Source organism: Aulostomus chinensis, chromosome 4 (assembly GCF_037954235.1).
Source record: "Aulostomus chinensis isolate RoL2024-O1b breed Wild chromosome 4, RoL_Achi_v1.0, whole genome shotgun sequence".
NCBI lineage: Eukaryota > Metazoa > Chordata > Actinopteri > Syngnathiformes > Aulostomidae > Aulostomus > Aulostomus chinensis.
The window spans coordinates 2,822,329-2,846,012 of record NC_141323.1 but is presented as its reverse complement, the minus strand read 5'-3'; the positions used below and the strand labels follow the sequence as shown (position 1 = coordinate 2,846,012).

At 41.2% G+C, this 23,684-nt stretch overlaps 3 protein-coding genes across 4 annotated transcripts in view; 2 read left to right on the top strand and 1 right to left on the bottom strand.

The window, feature by feature from the left end:
* cdk17 (cyclin dependent kinase 17) overlaps positions 1-3,470 on the bottom strand; it is a 40,190-nt gene extending 36,720 nt beyond the window's left edge. For both annotated transcript variants that reach the window (XM_086201069.1, XM_086201068.1), the window contains exon 1: positions 3,123-3,470. The gene's annotated coding sequence lies outside the window, so the exon portion shown is untranslated. The remainder of the gene's footprint in view (positions 1-3,122) is intronic.
* A 1,323-nt stretch (positions 3,471-4,793) lies between these two features.
* Positions 4,794-11,247, top strand: phyh (phytanoyl-CoA 2-hydroxylase). The gene is made up of 9 exons (XM_086201054.1): positions 4,794-4,949; positions 6,280-6,320; positions 6,907-7,017; positions 7,159-7,327; positions 7,853-7,934; positions 8,005-8,186; positions 8,264-8,413; positions 8,876-9,010; positions 10,549-11,247. Exons 1-9 carry the CDS (start codon positions 4,884-4,886, stop codon positions 10,600-10,602), a joined length of 990 nt encoding a protein of 329 aa, XP_086057180.1. The 5' UTR covers positions 4,794-4,883; the 3' UTR covers positions 10,603-11,247.
* Positions 11,248-16,608: 5,361 nt separating this feature from the next.
* ucmaa (upper zone of growth plate and cartilage matrix associated a) lies at positions 16,609-23,597 on the top strand. Its single transcript, XM_086202369.1, has 5 exons — positions 16,609-16,757; positions 17,200-17,259; positions 17,343-17,435; positions 21,628-21,726; positions 23,186-23,597. The coding sequence occupies exons 1-5, from the start codon at positions 16,700-16,702 to the stop codon at positions 23,272-23,274; spliced, it is 399 nt and encodes a 132-aa protein (XP_086058495.1). The 5' UTR covers positions 16,609-16,699; the 3' UTR covers positions 23,275-23,597.
* The last annotated feature ends 87 nt before the right edge of the window (positions 23,598-23,684 follow it).

The following is a 23,684-nucleotide window of genomic DNA, read 5'->3' as shown; positions in this document are numbered from 1 at the left end:
CAAGTTGGAGTTATATAAACAAGAGAGAACAGGAGAGACCTAGGCAACTGCTGGTCTGGTTGTCAATAGCAACAGTCTTTTACAGGCTGGCACACTGATTGTAAGTGCAGTCAGCTTTTACTGCAAAGCATTCTGGGTCATCACAAGCATAGTTTAACACTTCCAAATGAAGTTGTTGTGCTCATGCCCAAATGGGTCAGGTTTTCAGTGGGGGTAGCCCGACTGTCAGCCAGGGCTGACCCTGACCCAGAATTCCCGTAGTCATCATTTATGGCCATTAGTCGACTATTCCTCTTCTTGTTTGTGACATTGATTTAATGACTTAAATGAATGATTTGGGTGGTGCAACAAAATGGTTTTAGTTACAGGACTGAGAGACAATGTTATCAATAACTTTTTTAATGCAGAGAAATACAAAATAGCAATAATGACCCTTAAATTATATTATGCGTATTATTTAGAAGTTGACGCCACACGCTGAGCGAGACGCCAGTTAATATCAGCGGCAGCTAAAGCCTGGTTCATGCTTCCTCTTCAAGGCCCTATGAAGACTGCCAAATGGCAAACAATTTGTGGAGGGAGATATCGCAAAACACCCGAAACCATACTAAGACACAGCCACACCCCCCTAGCAGCTTGGCGGTGAATTGCAGAGCAACGCGTTCCCTCAACGCAGAACTTCGAATGCTCAATGACGGCGTAGGGTCTCCGCCGTCGCTACGCCATCACCGCGACGCAGAAGCATAAACCAAGCTTAAATAGTGCTGATTGTGACTCTGTCGAAACAACCACCAAGGAGATACCGAACATTACTAACCATAATTTATGATAAAATATCTTATTAAATTGTAAAAACAAAAAAAGCTGATAATTTGCTTTACAGTCATGAAATAAACGATTGAGACAGCACCAGCGGAACATCTACATCAGTAACCTCGCAGATTTCTGTCACCTGTATGAAGAGTGCATGGTTACAACGTCATTTTCTGTCTGTTTACCAATATTGTTTTATTTTGAAAGGTGTATGGATTGATAAAGCTGTTCATGGGGGGGGGGGGACTTCCTACATGTGCTCTTAAGTATGATTAGCATTTCATACACACACACACACACACACACACACACACACACACACACACATCTGTTTTGTAGTCATAAATGGGAATGAAATATTTGGACTGTCGTGCTTAGATACAGCGAACACTCTCTGGTGCCACACAGGAAGTCATATCCACACTAGTTTGCTCGTTAATGCAAAATCCAAATATTTCCACGTTCCACCACCCTTTCACTCGTCACTGCTTGCAGCTTTAATCAAGACCCGAGCACCAAACCGCCAGAGGCCGAAAGTTCACCTTGTCTGAGTTATGTGCTCTTTGGTTCTGTCTAGAACAGCAGTGAGGAGAACATTCCGTAACAGCAAGCCAGTCGCCTCACACAGTGATTTAATGGTTCTGTCACTAGCAGAAGATTTCAAAAAGATACTCAAAATCAAAGAGGAAGACACTGATCGATCCCGAGCTTTAGTCCATCTGTCTCCGGAAGTTTCCACTATACAAGCAGGTCTCGCTGCCCAGTTCATAACACGGGCTGTCTCTGAAACGCTGGTACTAGTCCAAGCCTGAGGCAAGAAACCCTGCTGCTGCTGATGTCATTACAGTTGTTGTCTCAGACTGTGGAGAGCTACTCCAGAGTCACACAGTACAACTGCTCTTACAGGCTGAGCGGAACAGTTCATGACTCAGCCAAGTACAATAAGTGGAATGCCCCTTTAACAGGATATGAGGAAATAGCTGAAGTTGAACATCGGGCTGAAAACCTTACTTATGATAAAATTAAATTAAAAAAAACAAAAACAAAAACAGAGCAGCAGCAAAACAGAGTTTAAAAGTAATCACAGGAGTTAAACTCCATTGCATCTAAAGTCTGAATAACAGACCATAATGTTTACTCTCCATCTTCATCTATCAGTCCCAGTGGAATAAAAGACATATAGAGGGATGGAGTACATGTTTGTGACAGAGAGAGAGAGAGAGAGAGAGAGAGAGAGAGAGAGAGAGAGAGAGAGAGAGAGAGAGCTTTTTCATTTTCCTGCTGTATGCAGCAAAATGCAATGGCAGATCAATAGGAACACTGCTATATGGTCCACAGACAAGGGTAGGGGGCTGTCAGAGTAATTACTCTGTCCTCTGGGGGTGTATCACTCTCAAAGCCAACAGCCTAGATCTCAATGTGGGTCAGAGCACACACACACACACACACACACACACACACACACACACACACACACACACACACTGTCCAGTTGTTCCAGATGAAGAGATCCAAACAGCCACACTATGATAATCATGAGCTCCACCATTCTACCTGACGCAGGCTGCAGGTGCATGGAGAAAATAGCAACGTCGATGCCTACAGCTGCTACTTCTTCTTCCGTTTCTCCCCGTGTGCAGTGAAGGCAGCACTAAAAACATACTTTCACCAGCAGTCAAGCAGATGTTTCTGTATATTTGATGCAACTGACAAAAGGAAATATCAACACTTTTCGAAAAAGTAAACGTGCAACTAGGCTGCTTTGAATATAAACGCAAACGCTGGATAATATATATATTTTTAAAAACTCGCGAATAAATTGTGTTGAACGATTGAAAGAAACCGAAACTATCGACACAAATGAATGATATGCAGAATATATGTATGATAGATTCACTTCTGAGACATTTTAGGGGATGTTTGCCCTAGTTTTTTTTTTCAATAGACAGTAAATTAGTTGACGCTGGCGGACTGATTCCATCCAGAAAGACTATGATTTTCTCAGATTTGTATTTATTGATGTGGAAGGAAGGCTGGCATGTTCGTAGGTTATGTAAACAAACTAGTATATTTGCACCCTTCAATGTTTGTTTAAGTCTGCGGGAGAACTGTATTAGTAACGTGTAAAAGCGCAGACAGTTTTAAAACATTAAAATATCTAAAAAATAAGAATAAATATTCTTACAGTTGCAGTTTCCTACGTGTTACCACACACCAGTGCAGACTTCGTCTTTCGTGGTCGAATACAGTGTAACGTCGCAGACTCTATTATCGGACAGATGGAGTGTTCTCCTCAAATGCAAATTTACCTGAAAATGGTGAATTCCGTCGTTTCAAGCCGACCCTCCGGAGCTGCCAGGCCCGGATGCCCTCCTCCGCTCGAACCGCCCAGTGAAGTAACGTTAGCCTACAAACGCAGCTCCTCCGTGCGTATTCGATTCCGGTTCCAAATGCTCCAACAGAGGAAGAAGTATCCTCCAAAAGCTCTCAGAGACGGGGATGCGGTGGGTGTGAGGACGGAGGGACGTAGACCGAACCCCCAAAATGTCGTTAGAGTGGCGCTGAGCGCAGTTTAAAGAGGCTGGAGGAGGATCTGCTGTCGACAGAGGAGACGGGAGGGGTGCGAGCTGGCCGCCATCATGCAGCACACATGGAATAATAACACAGCTTCCTTTAAGCTTTCAAAATAAGAGCATCCCCAACAACCTATGGGGCTTAATAAATCGTGAATTCCAACATAAAAGCGTCAGCTATTTTCACCACCTTTTCCGGTCGCTGTATTCAAAATAAAAGTTTATTCTGTCAAAAGACACTTCACATACTTAGCTACATGGCAACTTTGGGACACTGTATATTTCCAGCAGTGTAAACATTGAAAGACAATGGCAAGGTTTTGAAATATTGAACACAAATTGCTGGGTTACACATACATTTAGCGAATATAGTACAGCAATGAGAGTTTTAGGGAGTCAAAGGACTGGGTTTATATAAAAAAAAAGGAATGAAAGATTCTCGCTTTTCTTTCACGTTAACATTGTGTTTTTCATCCGTACCAAAATAAGGGGTCTCTTCTCAATTTATTGAATATTACTGTTGCAACGCTTGCTGCATGTTGTCAAAAAATATATGTTATATAAATAATCAAGCAAGCATTTAAGGGGATTGCATCACAATAAACAATAATATGAAAATTCCTTATTGTGTGAAACGTCCGACAGCAAGTACATGACATAAGTGACCCTATTAGTTGTTACATGACGCCACCTGCTGGATAAACCTGCAGCAACAGAATTGTATTGAGAAACCGAGCTGTATCTAATTTGACATGGAAAATATACTGTAAATTAGAAAGACAAAAGATTACCTGAATGATTAAAAAATATATAAAAGGTGATAAATTGTTATTTTTTGTGATTACAGAGTCGAGTCTGCATGTTCTCCCTGTGCCTGCGTGGGTTCTCTCTGGTACTCCAGCTTCCTCCCACCATCCAAAGACATGCAATTTGGGGACTAGGCTGATTGATACTCTAAATTGACCGTAGGCATGAATGTGAGTGTGAATGGTTGTTTGTCTCTGTATGTTGGCCCTGCGATGGACTGGCGACCTGTCCAGGGTGAACCCCGCCTCTTGCCCGTTGACGCTGGGATAGGCTCCAGCCCCCCCCGCGACCCTAAATGTAGGAATAACAGGAAGACAATGGATGGATGGATTACAGAGTCCCCATTTCCCCACGAGTTAAACATATTTTTATTCATCTGTCCTCTAAAAGGGTTAAAATAACCAAAATAAAATACAATTTTAAGAATGTAAGGATTTTTTCCCACTGGTATGGAGCTTATCAGATTAATTAATCACATTACATTACATAAATGTATTATTTGTCATCACTATCGAATGTTCTGTGTGATGAAATCTTTGTTGTGATCGGCGTGTGTGTTTGTGTGTGTGTGTTTGTGTGTGTGAGTGTGCGCGTGTGTGCGCGTTATTGCTCTGCCCTTTACTCCGGTGACCGGTCACACTCTTCTCCTCATGTTTTTCCTGGATCATCGTACTTCAAGCTGACTTGAAAATGTCACGAGCTACCGAACGACTCCGAGTGCTGATCAATCATCTTGATCGATCTCCCGCTGCGATCGTATCCTTTCAATCCGACTTGGAAGATCGTTAGATCTGCTCATCGAGCGCGGATCCGTTTCATCGGCTTGGCCGACGGAGGGGCGCTGAGCGTCGGGCAGCTGTGGCGGTCCAGGCCGGGGTCCAGCAGGCCTCCTGGAATAATTAACTGGACTCAATATTATCTTCGTCATCTTACACGTGCAATAACACAAGTTACTCCGATTTAATCTGTGGCCTAACATGTTGAAGCTGTAAATGTGAGTATTTACTTTTGGCTGGGAGGCTCAGCACCCCTCAGTTCGGTTTTAAATGTGGTTTACATGTCATGTTTCATCAACCAGTTAACATGAAATCGCGTTTTACACAACGGGACTTTCCTTTCGTTTTTAACTGTTATGCAGTTTTGACAGAGCAAAGGTCCCTTTTATCAATAATAAAGCCGCACAAACTCCGCCATGAACTCTTATATGTAGTAATATATCACTAACGTTCGTTAGTGGCCCACCAGAAAGTCAAGTGAAGAAGTGAGGCGGAGTTTGATGAAGATGGGACTGACACAGAAGCGTTAATACGTGCAGTCTCACTGATCCATCGCATGACGTGAATTCCAGACCAGAAAAATCAATAAATTCAGTCCAGTTTCTCTCTGCGTCCATTTTTTTTAACATATACAGGTCCTTCACTTGAGGGCGGCACGGTGGTGCAGTGGTTCTGTCGCCTCACAACATGAAGGTTCAGGGTTTGAGCCGCGGCTCGAGCACAGGGTCTTTCTGTGTGGAGTTCATGTTCTCCCTGTGCCTGCGTGGGTTCTCTCCGGTACTCCGTCTTCCTCCCACAGTCCAAAGACATGGAAGAGGGGTCGGGGTTCATTAGATAGTCGAAAGTGACCGAGTGGGAATGTTGTCTGTCAACGGACCGGCGACCTGTCCAGGGTGAATCCCGCCTCTCGACCGAAGGCTGCTGGGATAGGCTCCAGCCCCCGCGACCCTGAACAGGATAACCAGTAGAAAATGCATGGATGGGTGTCCTTCACTTGTTAACAATAATCACAATAATAATAGCAATGCAGTTATGTAAAATTGTAAGTTCGTGTATTTCAAGGGCTATTTTGATGCTTTTCTTTTTTTGACTTTAATTAATGCAAGCAAGTGAATGCAGAATGTGTAACAATATATTTTACAGTCTCATAGAAGATCTAAATAAATGCAGTGTTGTGTCAAGTACAATGTTTTTATGGCTTTTTAAGGCTACTTTTGATTTTGAAGAAACGTAGACTCGATAACTCAGATTTTAATACCAAACAAGTGTCGCTTATGTTTTGTGGTTTTCTCCTTAACCGCTTCCTTCAGGTGGCTTCAGCACAAACTTACAGTTCCCCGCAAAAACTGAGGTAAGAAATGTCACACTCTGTCACGCCAACAGTTGAGCGGCTGCCTGCAGGCTGAAGGCTCTCTTACACAATTATTTACACAGTGTTTGTCATTCCTCTTTGACACAGTAGCCTTCAGTCACATTTTACACCGTCTCGCTTTCTCAATCCATGTCTGGTGGTTTCAGATGACTTATTGGACAGGTATAAATCAAGTCCTATAATACAGCACAGAGACGGTGACCGATTCAATCATTTTTTTTCACCTGGGCTTCTTATGATCTCCACTAGATGGCAGTGGTGTGTTTTCTCTTTAAGGCATTTATAGTTCATGCTGTTTTTTTTTTTTAAATGAGGGCAAATACAGACTAACAACTGAAGTTATCTTTGAAATACACGCGCACACACACACACACACACACACACACACACACATACACTTTTCTGTTTTGTTACGTAGGCTAGTTGCAGTTCTTCCAGTATTACATGAACGCACCGCTCACAACCCACCGTCAGTCTCCATCCACAGCTGCTTTTCATTCCAGCTACAGTAACAAAGTAATATTGTTGCGTGTGATCTTTGTTTTTTGTTTTTTCTGTTTGGCAGATATTCTTTAGATACCGGCCTCCTGACACCAGAACAGAGACTCTTCTATGAGCAAAATGGCTTCATTCTCATCAAGAATCTGGTGTCTGAGGAGGACATTGACAAGTTCAGGTAACCATCAGACACCTGAACATCGTAGAGGGTCACAGAAGATTAAATACTCACATCAGATAATCTGAGTCCAGTATCCTGTGTTGCAAAGACACAGGTGTTGCTTCACGAGGTTCTGAATAATCCGTGCATGTTCCTCAGGCAGGAGTTTGAACGGATCTGTCGACAGGAATTGAAGATTCCTGGTCTTGTGGTGATGAGAGACATTGCTATCGTAAGGTCCGAGTTTGTTCCAGATCAGAAAGCAGTGTCTAAACTTCAGGACTTCCAGGAGGATCCAGAACTGTTCCGGTACTGCACCTTACCACAGGTACTATCACAATTGTTTTACCTCCGCGAAAGAAGGGGGGTCATGTGATCACCAGCATTAGCTTGACTGTTCAATTTATTTAGATCCCCCCCCCCCCCCATTTAGTCTTATAGGCAGGGAGAAAATCCTGATGGCCATTTGTGTATTGTGTACCTCTCTCAACTGCCAATTTTGGTTAGAGTCGTGACAAACAGCCATCAGGACTTACTTTTTGCCTGTAGGACTAAATTGAGGGCTTAATAATTCCCCTTACTGTATTACCAAATCTCTTCAAGAACATCTCTGGAACAAGGCCCTTCGGGTGCAGTTACATTGAGGATTCTTTGTTAAAACTTTCTTTCATCGGAGGACTCAATGTGTCACATTTTAGTTGGTGGAAAATCTTGTCAAAATATTGGTGTCTAGTGGAATAAGCATCATGACAGCCACTCAGATCAGATCCGCTGAGTGACAACAAGGCTCTCTTTTCCCCCCAAAGTTCCACTTTGCCATGATTTAACTTAAACTTGCTCCTCTCTTCATCAGATCCTGAATTATGTGGAGTGTTTCACAGGCCCGAACATTATGGCCATGCACACCATGCTGATCAACAAACCCCCTGATGCAGGTAGGAAGTTATTACACGCACATACAATCATGACTCGTCCCTCTGCAATACTCAGACGATTGTGTTGCAGGTAAGAAAACATCCCGCCATCCAATGCATCAGGACCTGCATTACTTCCCGTTCCGACCAGCCGACCACATCGTCTGCTCCTGGACTGCCATGGAGAAAGTGAACAGGCAGAATGGTTGTCTGGTGGTCCTGCCGGGGACACACACCGGCACGCTGCAGGAGCACGACTACCCAGACTGGGAGGTACAAACACACAGAGGAAAATATGGCTAAGAACACTCACACATCAGCAGCAGTTTCAGCACTCTGCACGTTTTCAGGGTGGAGTGAACAAGATGTACCACGGAGTACGTAACTATGACCCAGAGCACCCCAGGGTCCACCTGGAGATGGAGAAAGGAGACACAGTCTTCTTCCACCCCCTGCTGATTCACGGATCTGGCATGAACCTGACACAGGGCTTCCGCAAGGTACTACACTGCCCAGAATTCACCTGGAATTGCCTGAAACCCGCTGCTGCATTGAAGAGAACTTGGACATTTGGGGGAAAAAATTATGTCAAAGTTAAGAAAATTGTTTAACAATTGTCTAACTCAGGAATTATTGGGTGGAATGTGTAGTATCTTTTCATTTGTCTGAATTCATGACTTGCAAACTCAAAGATGACGATGATGAGCTTGAATGTTAAGAGTTTAATGGATAAATAAAAGTATTTGTTTTTACATTTTATTTTTCTGTTGGCAGGGAATCAATTTTCAGATGCATTAAAGCTCCCCCACTGATCCAGAGTGTGTCTTCTGTGGTCCAAATGCAATGACATGATTTGATTGTGTGTGTGTGTGTGTGTGTGTGTGTGTGTGTGTGTGTGTGTGTGTGTGTGTGCGTGCGTATGTGTGTGTGTGTGTGTGTGTGTGTGTGTGTGTGTTATCCAGGCCATCTCCTGCCACTACGCCAGTGCTGACTGTTACTACATCGACGTTAAGGGAACCACGCAGGAGAACATTGAGGATGAGGTGAAGGATCTGGCAAGCAGGAAGTACCATCTTGATAATGACATCACCTTCCAGGTAAGACACACCCCGTCATGATTTCAGTGGGACGACTGATGACAGCAGGGGTGCACTTTTTACATGCAGCTCCTAGTCGCTAAATCTGTTCGTCATTGCAAACGTACACTCTAAAGAAGCTCTGTGGCCGCAGGTGGAGGTGGGACTTATGAACTTTTAAGCTGAGACAGGATCAAAGGTAGGCACAGACTGGCTACTCCAGGTAGTCGCCCCGTTGTGGGGGCCGAGAAGAAGAAGAGGATAATGTGCTCCATCCACGCAAGGCCATTTTACTAACTAACATGTTGCTGAGTATAACAGTGATCCGGCCCATCAGTGCAGAGAAAGATCTAACATCCAAGTGGGAGTTTCTGTGTGAATTTTTGTCTTTTTTTGGTCTTTTTTTTTTTTGGAGTGATAATCATATTTTTTTCCACTTTGTTATAAAGTCCTGCAACTCCAGTCACTGCTGGAAACAGGAGAAACTACTTTGACTATTTAATATAATTCAGTGGTGGATTTCATTATAATTCCAAATGAATCATTTAGTGAACTTCTAATTCACGACAGTTTTTTTCATTTATTTCACAAACATTACAAAAATAAAACACGAATCAAAAAAATGAATGTTTTTTGAGTGCTCACAAATGTTACTTACGTTGGACGAGAATACGTACTGATGCTTTTTAACACTGTTTACATTTTTTTTTCAAACTATTGATTAGCCATTTTCACAAGGGATGCATATTAATAGCTGCTGTGGTATGAGTACCATCACAAACACGTCTTTTAGCCACTAGCAATTCCACCCATCTCGGGAAGCCACCTGAGACAGGAGGAAGGAGCCTGGAGTGACCAGGAAAACATCATCTGCTGCATCTCATCTTGCTTTATACACTTGTACACGTTATTTTTTATTATTTGTTCCAAGTAGCTAGGAAGATGCAATGTTAAAATTGTACACTGAAGGTAATAATGAGAAAGAAAAAGACTCTCACCCTTCCTACCTGGTGAAAACAGTTGTATATTGACATGTGTGGCAATTGAAAGTTGTACAAAGGTGGAAAAATAACCCTGATCATCTCATGTTGGGTGTTGTTTTTGTACATATTTTAAAACTGCATTCAGAATCTGTTTTAGTTTTCTCCTGTCTTGAGACCATTCCATAATGCCACACCACAAATATACGTACTTCAAAGAAAAGTCAGAGGATGATGACATTTCGCATGTAATTTCCCTCTTAACCCTAGAACGCTGATGTTAAAATCAGTAACACCATCACTAATGTCAGGTGTATTTTACCCAATACAATATTCCTGATAAAATATAGTTTTCTTCAAAATGTATTTAAGTACAGCACTGTATGCCAAATTGAAGTGCTCCTCTTTAATTTCCCAATATGCAATGTTGCATAAAATGAAAAAGGTACCAAGGGGGACCCTATAAAATGACATGAAAAGAATTGTGTGGGTGAAAATCAACCCACATTAGTGTTCTAGGGTGAAGTTCTATTTTTTTTGTATCTGTAATTGAGACATTTTCTCTGTTTCTCCTCTCAGGATACCTGGGCGTTCCGTGGCCGGCTGGTGCAAGGAGAGAGGATTTCACTTTAAAAACACAACAGAAGACTAACCTCTGAGCTAAAACGAGAACAGGCGGACATAATAATCATATAAGTAGTAACAGCTGAGGACTGTAAACTTGCATCATAGGTGTAATCCCGAATTTCCTTTCACGGTGAAAGGAAAGTGTATGGTCTCCATCTATGAGATAAAAGAATGTACTCATTCAGTCAGTTGAGCAAATGGAAAGTTGTTGTTTTTTTGGAAATATGACAAAGACAGACAGCAAAGAGACTGGAAACGTTATTACAATCAAATATGTCACTTACCTCATTACCTCAAACAGTACTGACATGTGTATGACAGTATTTTACTGCACTAATGAGTTTAAAATAGCACTTCAAAAGGGAAACAGAATACCTGATATGGATATTAATGGTACAAACAGAAATAATGATGTGTAAATGAGATAAGGACAATGATTGAATGAATTTGACGGAGAGAGAGAGAGAGAGAGAGTAAGAAGAAAAGGTGCTGGGGTGCTTGAGAATGCACCCCACTCGGAGGCCTTGTGATTTTATCGCCTTAAAAAAATTTGTAAGTGTGTGTCTGTATGATTTGAACTGTTTGCTGACTCCATGTTTTCAATAATCATGTCCTAATAAATGTGAAATTTCAATAATAAACTCAGAAATGGCTGTGAAAATGATCCATTTTAATGTCATTCCAAGCCTCAAACACAGAAATAGACACTTCCCTCTGGATGATTCATATAATAACTCGTTGCAAACACTAAATCACATGCTCAGACTGGTTATGGGAACACAGTTTTTTTTTCTTCTTTTTCCTGCTGTAATATATCAGATTCCATGGTGATATATTACAGCATAAAATCTTAGTGTTTCAGCGCCAGCGTAGCATCACAACGTGGTCATGAACGTAGCTTTGAGCCCCCAAAATAAAGGAGCCGAAGAGTCACGACACCAATGTCTCTGGAGGCAGTTGAAGCAAGCCAGTGTTGCACATACACAGTAATTGGCTTATATTCAAGGTTGAATTGAATTGAATCAGCTGCTTTTTTTATTGTGGTTATAGTAATATGTTTATCTTTAGAAACATTAAGCTCCTTTTGAAAATCCATATCTTCCATGTGACTCTCCACCTTGGCAAGTCTTGCTGTAACGAACTGATTTTGCTGGAATATCTGAAGTTTGGTGCGGATGTGCAGATGGATTTTCTTTGGTTGACATCCTGCTTTTTGACATCTTCAAATATTAAAAGGCAAGTCAAGTCAGTAAATTTATATAGCACATTTTAAATGTGACCCGTGGTTGACCAAAGTGCTCTTACACTATAAAAAAAGAAACAACACATTAAAAAGAACAGCAAGTTAGACAGTAAAGTCACAAATAGGGACCAATTTGACAAAATGATACAGATGCACATCAGTATGAAGATCCACTGGAAGCCAGAGAAAACAAGTCTGTTTTTAGTCAATTTAAAACATTCTATGGTAGAAGCAGAGTCCCCCCCTACACCTAAAACAACTCCTAGGAAAGGAAAGTGGGTATCGAAGACTGATGGAATTGTTAAAGTTGAATAAGGAGAGCTGGAGCTTATCTGTTCAAGCCATTAAAACAAAAGGTAAACTTTTGAAATCGGACATTGAAAAAAAATGCAAGGATACAAAAACTGGAGCAACGAGACCTGACTTTTGTTTCCCAAAATTTTGCTAGAAAATTTGCGGTTGAGGCTGCACGGTTCTAGTTCCCTGCAAAATGTGCAGTTAGCACTGTCGCCTCACAGCAAGAAGGTTCCAGGTTTGAGCCCTGGCTCAGGCACGGGATCTTTCTGTGTGAGTCTGCATGTTCTCCCTGTGCCTGTGTGGGTTCTCTCTGGTACTCCAGCTTCTTCCCTGTTAGGGAGTGTAGGAAAGGACCCACTTGCAGGCTACAGTTCACAATGCAAGATGTTTAATGAACAGCCAAAAAGGTACAAGAAACGCAAGCAAAGTCAAAAACAGGGCCAGCAAGATTCAAGCGTCGCAGGCAGTCAGGGCAAATACTGGCATGATCTGGCAAGGACCTAACAGAGCCCTGGGCTTAAATACCCACAAGAAATAATTATTAAAGCAAAACAAGTGCGCTGTCAAAAATGGCGGGAAACTGAACAAAGGACTGGGCGGGGCACAGCCACAACACAGCAGCACATGTGGGCCTGTAAAACAAAGCACACATGAAGCAGAATCAAAGCAAAAGCACATTTTGCAGGGAACTAGAACAAAAGCACAACAGAACACTAACATTTCCCACAGTCCAAAGACATGCAATTTGGGGACGAGGCTGATTGATACTCTAAATTGACTGTAGGTGTGAATGTGAGTGTGAATGGTTGTCTGTCTCTATGTGTTGGCCCTGCGATGGACTGGTGACCTGTCCAAGGTGAACCCCGCCTCTCGCCCATAGATGCTGGGATAGGCTCCAGCCCCCCCCCCCCCCCCGTGACCCTGAATAGAAATAAGCGGAAGACAATGGATGGATGGATGGAATTTGCAGCTGTATTTTGCTCCTAATCCAGCTGTGAACAGGTGGAGTATAATCTAAATGAGAAGAAATAAAAACAGGAGGAAGGATTTTTGTCTCAACATCCCTAAGAGCAGCATGCGCTTTCTTCAAACTCTAAAAGGATGACTTTTTGACTGTATTTATTACCTTATCAAATAAAAAATCCTGGGATGAAGAAAATCTCATGATTCTTTGCATGAGGATTTACATGTTCAGAAAGAGTTTGGTCATGTACTTCAATTTCTGATAAATCTGGAGGGAAAAAGTTGTTTGATTTTTAGAGGTTTCTAGCAATACAATTTTGAATTTTTTTTTTCAAATTTTGGCACTCAAACATACATTTCTGCAGACCTGGTCCACAAAGTCTACATAGAAAGAACAAGGCTGCATGTCATCCTCATAACAATGAAAATGTGTCCATTTTCACAAAAGGGCAAAGGAGTCCATGTACAGGAAAAATGAAACAGAACCGAAGATCGCTCCTTGTGGTGCACCATGTGAAAGAGAGGCAGGTTCAGATGACTAGAGCTCAACGGATCTGGGTTTTTCTTTGGCCAGTATTTTGAGATCAGGGCAGCTGATGGCCAATGTATGATAATGGTTTTAGTCTATATGTTTTTGGCCTATTGTATCTCTCTTTTTTATGCATCTGAGAAAACAACAATTACATAATGACAGACATTCCATAAAAAAAAATGCTGATCTTACAAAGAAGTATTTGATTTAATTTTCTTAGAAAGATGTAACAATTGAATCAATCTCCTACCCAAAAAAATAACGAAGAATTAAGTGTCAACACACTTACCACTTATTAGCATAGAGTTACATCTTCTTGTTTCTGAGAGATAATAAAAATGTTTAAACATGCAAACAAAAATAAATCTTTGCTCTTCCTCATGGACAACAGCCACTGCTGATTATGAAAACATGCAAAATGTCGCCCGTCTGATTTATCAGTTGACGAGAGACGATTATCAATTAAATGTGATGAAAAGGAGCAAACCATCAAAGTATTGTGTCTGAAATGCGCAAACAAGGCAACTATAGTTCAGTTTAATTTGAAAAAATTCTTATGATGTACCGGTAAAATTGTATTACCTTATTGTATATTGTACAATAATAGTATAACAGTTTATGTGAAGGGCTTTGAAAGTTGATAACCCATCAGAAACCACTGTTTAAGTAAGATTACAGACATTTCATGCTTGAAATTGATGTCACACGAAGGTGTATAAGGGCAGAGAAGCAGAGCTATGAGAATAATGGAGCAAGGCCACACAACAAGGTGGTGCACCCCACTGATGATTTGCACAACCACATACAGTACACGCACGCTCGCACGCACGCACGCACGCACACACATCTAACAGCAGGCTCATTTACAGCAAAATATTTCCCAGATTACAGGACTGTTGTAGTTTTTCCTACAAGTCCTCAGCCCTCCCAGTTTACTACAGAGGAGAGCGTAACACTGAAATTCCTCAGCAATCTCTGTATCTTTTAATGATGGCAAAATTCCTCAAATGCACCTCGATAGCTTGCAGCATGTTGTAGCATAAAAGCCAGGTTAGTGGAATGAGCTATGTGGAACGATAATGAAAGGGTCCGGGACACGACGTCGACACCTGCACACACACTCTGCCTGCAAGGGAAACACAATAACTCTCTATTTTGGCATTTGGCATTACCCTTGCAAGAACTCTGGGCAGAGCTTTTTAATTTTAATATTTCCTGTCAGGGGACATGGGGTTTGAGTTCTCACCTTGTACAAGCTAAAGCATTTTGGATTTAAGCTTGAATGTGCCCACATGCACAGAAAAACAAACAAAAACACCACAAACCCGATATAAAACTGTGTGAACATCCTCTATATAGACAAAAGGGCTGCTGAACTCTTGGATGATGACTGACTAGCGGTGAGAGAAGTGTCCTCCTTCATGTCAACTTATCCACAAATAACAGATGATAAGTAAACCATAATTTGGTAGATTTTAGCAACATGTATCTAAAACCTGATTTTAGAGGCATAATTTACTCAAGCAAGGAAGCAAGTTCAATTTGTCTGTCATTAAAAATCCACTTCTAATGAAGTGATATTTCACCCAAAGAGTTTTTGCCTTTCCAGTACTCAAATGAGATGTCTTGAGCTCGAAAAGACAATTTTTTTTGTCTTTGTGACCTGAGAATGCAGAAGGAGCCAGCCATGTACATACTGTATACGGTAACTTGGACTTAATGGCAACTGAACAGAAAAAAAAAACAGTAAAATGAATAATTCTTCACCCACGCAATGCATTTTGCCTTTCAAATACTCAAAAATTGGTATCTTGACCTCACAAATACATTTTTCTCAATTGCATCTTCGTAACTCTAGAATGTACAAAGAGCCAGCCATATTTAGCTTAAAGCTAATTCTGACAACTGACAACAGCAAAACTGTTCAAAAACTGTCCATTTACAAAATATCAAGCAAATTATCTGGTATAACCGACACATTCTTTATCCAGCTGGGTTTTTGGGGTCCATGATAAGTAGCCAACAAACACTTTGATTTGAGCTAAAAAATAACGATAACACTTCCGGTTCCTCACTTGTTCAGGGTAGCGCCAAGCACATACCGGCTTTTGTTTGTTACCTGTGTGAATTAAATTATTTGTGGATTAAGCTAGATAATGAAAACAGATTATGCTGGATGATTCACATCACAATTCAGCACGTTGTTAGCCTTTCGTTAGCTTCAAGCTAAGTATACATGGCTGGCTCTTTCTGCCTTCTGGAATCACCAAGAAGTAATGTTTAAGGGAAAACTGTTTTCATAACGTCCATTTATGAGTATCTGTAAAACGAAATACACTTTTTGGATGAAGTCTCATTTTGAACCAATGTGGATATTTAATGAGAGACAAATGAGGACAGATCAGTGTTATTTTGAAGGTTGGGATGCAGTTTTTAGATGCATGTTGTTCAAGTCTATTAAATCATGGTTTACACGCTGTCTGTTATTTGTGGATGAGTTGACATGAAGGAGGACACCGCATGTTAGTCATCATCCAAGAGTTCAACAGCTGTTTTGTTTACTTAGAGAAGGTTCACACAGCCTTATATCTTGTTTGTGGTGTTTTTGTTTGTTTTTGAGTGAAGTACTGCTCTAATTTTTGACATTTAAAATACTATACTTACATAATAAGAACTACAAGCATTCATCATGAGATAAAAAAGTAATGTATTCATTTCAATGTAACAAAGCATATTCACATGAGATGGATCAAGTCAAGGTACAGGACTTCTGGGTATTGCAGTTCAAATTGTTGTAACTTGGCACAATTAGGGGTTGTTGGTGTGGACAGTGATTCTTTCATTTGATGTGATGCAATCTGTCCTCCTCCTCTTCACTTTCTTCTCCCTCTGTGCCATTGGAATTCCAGCAGCTTTCCTTCCCTCTTTCCTCTCCTATCTTCTCTTCCTCCCTCCTTGCCTCTCCCACCTTTCTCCCTGCCTTCCCTCCTTCATCCTTCCTCAGATCAGAAGAGTTAGGTGTGCTGTGAAGATCCACTAAGAACTCTCCTTGCCTTTTCTCTGTCAAGATGTCCTGGACTCGGGTCTTCGAGCTGTCTTTGCTCGCCACCCTCCTCATCCTCACTGGTGAGTACCTGCTCTAGGCGTGCAGGATGGGGCAGGGGATCAAATCAGGCTATGATGGGGGGAGGTAAGGATAGATGGAGCACTAATTTTTGCTGTCATTCTTTAATACTGGGACCATAAAACATATCATAATTAGGTTTTATTACATATATTTGCTTTAAGTTATGTTTGATAGGATGAGTACACTAAAGTACTACTGCAAATTTACAGAGTGTGCACATTAAGCTGACAAACTGAACTTTAAAGTCAGGTCTACCTGGATCTGGGTCTCTGATGTGAATATCCTCTCTGAATTTTTTTAACAGCTATGAAGCCACTTGGATAAATTTAGAAAATACGTACATAAATAACGGGTCAATTCTTTTGATACGCGATGGGGGTGGGGATACAAGAGTGTATTTCGAAGTAAAGATGCATAATGGTTCATCTCTTTTGCTGTCAGTTTCCAGTGTTGGTGAGAGTGCAGCAGTACGAGACGACTCAAAATCCATTGAAATTAAAGGTAAAAAGACAGATTTTTCCACTTCATATAACTGTTCCTTCACATGTCACCCCGATGTGACCTTCATTTTCTGACCTCTTAAGGAATAACACAGCCGGTGTTTGTGCCTGAGTCTGATGCCTCCAACTTCTTTAAACGCCGCAGTCGCCGCTCTACCCGATATGCAGAATACCAAGGTAAGATGGAATGAGAATGATCTTAAAATTGAACTTCTACTTGATGAGTTGAAGTCCAGCCCCCCTCCCCAGATGTGATTACATCATTTAAAGGTTGTCGATCACATCTGCTGGCAATGAATTAGTTTGTGCACGTCTGTGGTGTAGAGGTAAGCTATTGTTTGGTTGATGTGGCCACACTGTGGACGGTTGAAATTATGGCAGCCTTCATTACGTAGAGGGCCTGATTATGTGTGTGTGTGTGTGTGTGGGAGAGAGAGTGAGAGTTGTGTCGGCTTTGTTGGTTTGTAGTTTGAAGATGATTTGAGGTTTTGACGGCAGGCTGTGCAACTTCACCATAGAAGAAGAGACAGCTTTATCTGGTTACTCCAGCAGGTGTGTTTCTATAGAATAGAGGCCCATAATCTGAAAAACAGACACACACACACACACACACACACACACACACACACACACACACACACACACACACACTCACTCTCTCTCACTCACACACACACACACACACACACACACTGGAGACTGCAGAAGGAGTCACAGGGTAGTATGGAGCAGGTCCTGCCTCTTCCACTTTCTCTGCACAATAACTTCATTCTTCCACTGCCAGTGTCTGGATGATATACAACACCAGCACACCTCGAAGCAGATGAGGACTCAAATACAATACAGCAAACTTGTGTCACCACACTATACGATCCCCCAGGAACTTAAAATGTACTTTATGAGAATATGAAAATGGATTTGTCTCGAGCAGCATCTAGACTCACAGCACCAAACAGGATCTTGACTTTCAACAAACGGGTCTGTATTCTTGGAAATAAAAAAAGCACTTCAAAAAAGGTGGCTTCTCGCCAGCATTGTGTGTGTGTGTGTGTGTGTGTGTGTGTGTGTGTGTGTGTGTGTGTGTGTGTGTGATATTTTTGCCTGAAAAGTGATTCACAGATAGTTGGGCTTGGAATGTGAGGCTCTGGCGTTCCATGCAAACCAAAAAAAATGATCAGATTTATGGACTCAATGTGTCCTACAGGGAATCTCCAACTGTCCCTTGCTCGGGTTCATTGCGCGTCCCTTTTTTTTTTTTTTTAACCATTTGATGTTTTGAACCTTTTTCAGCCAATAAGATGCTTCTTTCTACCGAGGCCAAGGGAAGTCTGAGGCCAAATTTAACCACACTTTGTGAGGGCGTGTAGTAAACTTCAGGGCAGATGTGTTTAAGATGTAGCAATAAATTGCACCGTTTTACATTGGGTTTGGCTCAGGTCGCCACATGCCCTCCAGTTACTCACAAAAGGGTTTCAAGTCATTAGTTCCCAGCTAAAATTGTAATTAGTATAATTTTGGGCATTCTGTGCAAGGCTTTTCTGACCCACACCCAAAAAGGCTGCTAAGAAGAAGCTGGCAATTCATCAGTCCTCTGATAATTTTACTTTGGTACTTCACTTTAAACTTCATGTGTACATGGTGCTCAGGAAGTACAGTGGTAAGGGCAGCTGGTTTGGTTGCAGTTTAGCGTGACCTTCCTATGCGCCAGGTTCACGTGCGGTTATCTGTAGTGCTCCCCTGAGCGTCAGAGGTGGTGGAGCAGGATTGGCAGTGTACAAGTGGGGGAGCAAAAAAGGAGGGGGAAAAAACAGCATCAAAACTACAAAAAAATATTGAAAAAGGATAGCTTATGGTTCCTTATGTCACCCCTTTTGCAAAAAACAAACAAACAAAAAAACAAAGTCACTCATTGGCACCAGGCAAGCTTTGATTTAGTTGAATGGGACAGCTGGTTTTAACATTTGAAATGGTGCTTTGTGCAGTTCAGGAGAATGTGGAAAAGAGATATGCCGTGAAAACGTCCTTGATGGCCTCACGTTAGTGTGATTTTGGAGACATTGTGTTCTACTAATTATATTTAGACCTGATGGAGGCAGTTGGACCCAAATGCAGAGGGGAATACTCTTCTTGTCCATCCTCCCCAGAACCAGAAAAGAAGATAGATACCCTTCTCTCCTCTGTGACTGTGACTGGCTGATTGCTAGTTAGTTCAACACAATGAATGGTAGCAGATGTGAAGTTTTAGAATACCTCGGTCAAAAGTCATCATCGGATGCATAGACTGAATTACTTTTGCGACAGAGCTCAGAGAACCTAAATAAAATGAGGAGGAACAACAAGTTTTGGAAGTGCAGCAGGGTGAGTTGGGGGTATGCTAACCTGCCTATCCACTACCATTCACTGTGCTAAGCTAACTAGCTGTCATCAGATCTCTGTGGGTCTTGGATCCCTAATGCACATATAGAGATGAGAACAGGGACGGAAAGGTAATATCTGCCATGCTCCTATGGACAGAACAAAAACACAGGAAACTGCCAGGAAAAAACAAACAACAGTGGAACCGGCAAAATGGATGGAACAAACGTCCAACATGAGACTGAACGGGCAACGAAAGCATGGCACCAAATTGAAGCGGACGAATCGCCCAGTGGGATATTGATTGACAGGCGGGACACAGATTAAGAAGGTCAACAGACAGGATTCGAAGCAAAAAAAAAAAAAGACAGACAAGGGAAGTACATTTCATAGTAAAACAGGAAACAGGAACACAAAACCAAAAACCTGTAACAAAAAATGTGAATGGCCTGAACTGAAAAAGCAGAATTCCAAATTGGACGTGATCTGGAGAAAACCTTCACTTCATCCATCATCTCAAAGTGAGAAGCGGTTTGTGAACGGCCTCAACAGCCTTCAAGCTACAAGGTCTTTACACCAGCCACTGAAAAAATATTGGTGTGGTTTCTATGTTTTCAGTCACAACTCATCTCAGAAATGCTCAAGAGTCAGTGAAACAGATTTACTGAAAGAGCAAAGAAAACTCCAGCAGTTCAACTCCAAGAGGAATAGAAATCAAGGAATGACAGGAGATGAGCCCCCACTAAAACACACGTGGAGACCCTGGGATCTGCTGGTGAATAAACTGAACTGACCAACCTGAAACAACATTTGAAAATTGTTTTCAGTGCTGTGGATAAATGAGGGGATCAAACTCCACAGCTGGCCTTCGGCTACACTTTTTGGGGAAACTTCCTATCAAGTGTATCTATGCGTTCTTTTACTTGGCAACATCTAAAAGGACACAGACCACCATTGATATCTGCGGGGTTTTCTGATCTTAATAGAACTCCTGTCTGTCTGTAAGTTTTTCCTGCTTTTGTGCGAGGACCCTTAGCCTTGACTGAAACACTGCAGGGGTGTGTGTTTTTTATTAGGTGCTCATCCGGAAACACTTGGTTCAGACATGGATGAGAAAAGATCACATCATTAAGACATATATAACTGAGCATAAGATGTATGATATTAACGGCTCTAAAAGATGGCTCACTAAACATTCACTCACAAGTCACGTGACTCATGGAAGTAAATGACATCAACAGAATTGAATCAACTCATTCTTCAGTCTTCATCATGTCATATCACTCTAAAATATTCATGCCTCATATCCCACAACTGTCACACCTTATTGGGTTTAGGGCCCCACTTCTATCTTACAGGCAAATTGAACTTTTTAAAAAAAAATTTATTTAACAACATATCAAACCTGTAATACCAGGAAACGCCAGGCACTCCACTTTGGCAGCTGTGGTCTGCTTCTTTGAGCTTTACAGTGTGTTTCAGTAAATTTTAAAGTTATCTGGCAACTAATTTTAGTTTCGGTTGAATGCTACTTCTTGTTCTAGGGTCATTTCTGTTACTGCTGAGTTGTTTTCAAAGAAAAAAAGACAACCCTAAATCCTACTGTATTATTTACTCAGCGCTAAACAACAAAATGACTTGTAGAACATATGTAGCATTTAGCAGCTTAAAAGCCAGAGATTTCTCACAAGGGTTGGCAGGGATCAAAAATTGAGTTGAATGACAGATATCGGAGCTACATGCTTCATAACTGTCGGATGAATAAAAAAGTAACTATTTGCTATTAAAATTGAGACGTCATGTCTTGTTTTTGCCACCGCAAGTGACCAGAATAATTCAGTTGATACATCTTGAGTTTTTTAAGAGGAAGGCCGTGAGGGCCTCATCTGATATGCAAGACCCTCTGCCTTAAAGGTAACAGAGGACCGTCAATGTGGTGACACGAATTTGTGTAAGTGAAAAGATCTTCAGTTATATGGAAGTGTTTAATATTACCCTCTCCCTGTATCCACAGCTGAGCAGAGGGTGAAGCTGGCACACACCGAGCGATGGAGAGAGTACAACGAGGAGCAGAGAGACGAGCATGAGTACTATGTCGAAGAGGTGAATGATGGTAAGGACTGAGGGAAAGGTTACCAAATCGACTTAGTGTCAAAATGGCAGATACAAAACCAAAATTGACTCGAACTCCAGAGTTGAATAATCATTCGAAAGGTTGAAAAACCCCAAATCACATGACCTGTTTTTTTTAGAATAACTCTAAACAAGAAAATGACACTGTATCAACACAAGCTTATGTTGCAATTATGTCCCAAGTGGGGGATTCTTGCGCAAAAACTTGGTAAGTACTTGAATATCGGCCATCTAGAATGGGCTTGCAATGAAGGACACATTGAACAAAGATGGAGCTTTAGTTTTGGCTTTTGAATGAACCTCTCAGCACCCACAAGCCACCAGGCCACAGCAGAGACACCACACCAAATCAAAGTGTCCATTTGTGGCCAGACCCAAGCCAACAATCTTCCCTGTGGCCGTCTGTCCGTGTGATAATGTTGCAGTAACAACAGTTTCTAATCTAGGAAACTGCTTACCATCATGAAGTGACTGAGTTTACGTACACATTGTGTTCTATATGTCACATACACAGTGTGTTTTATATGTCAGATGGACAGTATTTAGGGTGGTTTTGGTCAATGATTTGCTACAGGAAAAGAAAAAACATCTAAATCAGTATAAATGGAACATTTTTCTTTTAGAAACTGATCATTGGCCAATTTGCATGAGAACATGATGCCAAACATTGTGGCTGTTGCCTTAACACCATGTCAAGTAAGAGGAAAACAAAATTCAGCTGAAACTTGTGCATTTGCAGTGAATCATATAAAATAGTGAAACAACTGGTTGGGAGGTTTATGTTGTACATTTAAGATTCTTCAAATAGCCCTTAAAATGCAGGACTGGTGTCGTAGAGTATACAATGCACCAATTAGCACAGAGAGGCGACCCTGCTGCTTTCAGTTAGCTCAGTAAATTACAGTATCTGACGAATAATGTGAATGGAGTCTAATGAGAAGGGAATTCAATTCTTCTTCACTGTGAAAAATCAGTTGCCAACACCATCAAGTTGTACTTCATTTCCCCTGGCAGCTACTGTTTTGAAGAGGTGAAGTGTTATGAATTGATATGTAGCATCTGTCCGACAGGGCTAGCAAAAAGTTAGCAATATAATATTTATCATGGTAAAATAAAATGCCACCAATAAAACGTTGAAGTGCCCAGTATAAAGTCTGCGATTTGGTGGTTGACAGCCAAAATGGTTGATTGAACCAAGTTTTATGGCTTCAAAATCAACCGAAAAGCATACCAGCCACATGTTGTGGCTAGCTTATAGCTAGGTAGTTGATTTAATACTCAAAGAGATGTCGTAGGTAATAGAAATTATTGATATCCTCGTAGAATTCTGAGCCCCCCAGGCCCCTTGTTACTGTGTTTGATATCATGTATGTAGCGTTGTCGACACTAGGGTAACACACAAGACATGTTAATGACACTTTTCTGAATTAAATCCACAGAGCACAGCGAAAGAACAAGGGAGACGAACGAACAGCTGAGAGAGTACAATTACGATGGTATTTATCCTCGTTTCTTCTGGTCCCATTGAGTGTCGTCTATTGCAGGAGGGGTTATACCGAACGTGAATTTTTACTGAAGGGAATTTCTGTTAGCTTTTTGTTTTCAGCAGATGCTAACATTATACATATTTTTTTCCTCCACATCTTAGCCAAAAGTTATTTTTCTCTACTTTTATAAAACCTTATTTGTGCAATAATTGTCTCCATATGGAACTGTCACATGTATTCAAATGCAGTTTTGTAATGTAAGCTTATTTTTATCCTAATAAATGGAACACTATGCTTGTTTTTGCAAATACAAGCTAAACATAATGTTTCTTTTTTGTTAGCTTGATTGGCAATAAATCAGACATTCAGAATGTACTTGTTGTTGCCAAAGAGGTGTTGGAGTTTAATGTTGTTTTTTTTTTTTTAAATAATTACTTGGACTTTATGAAGT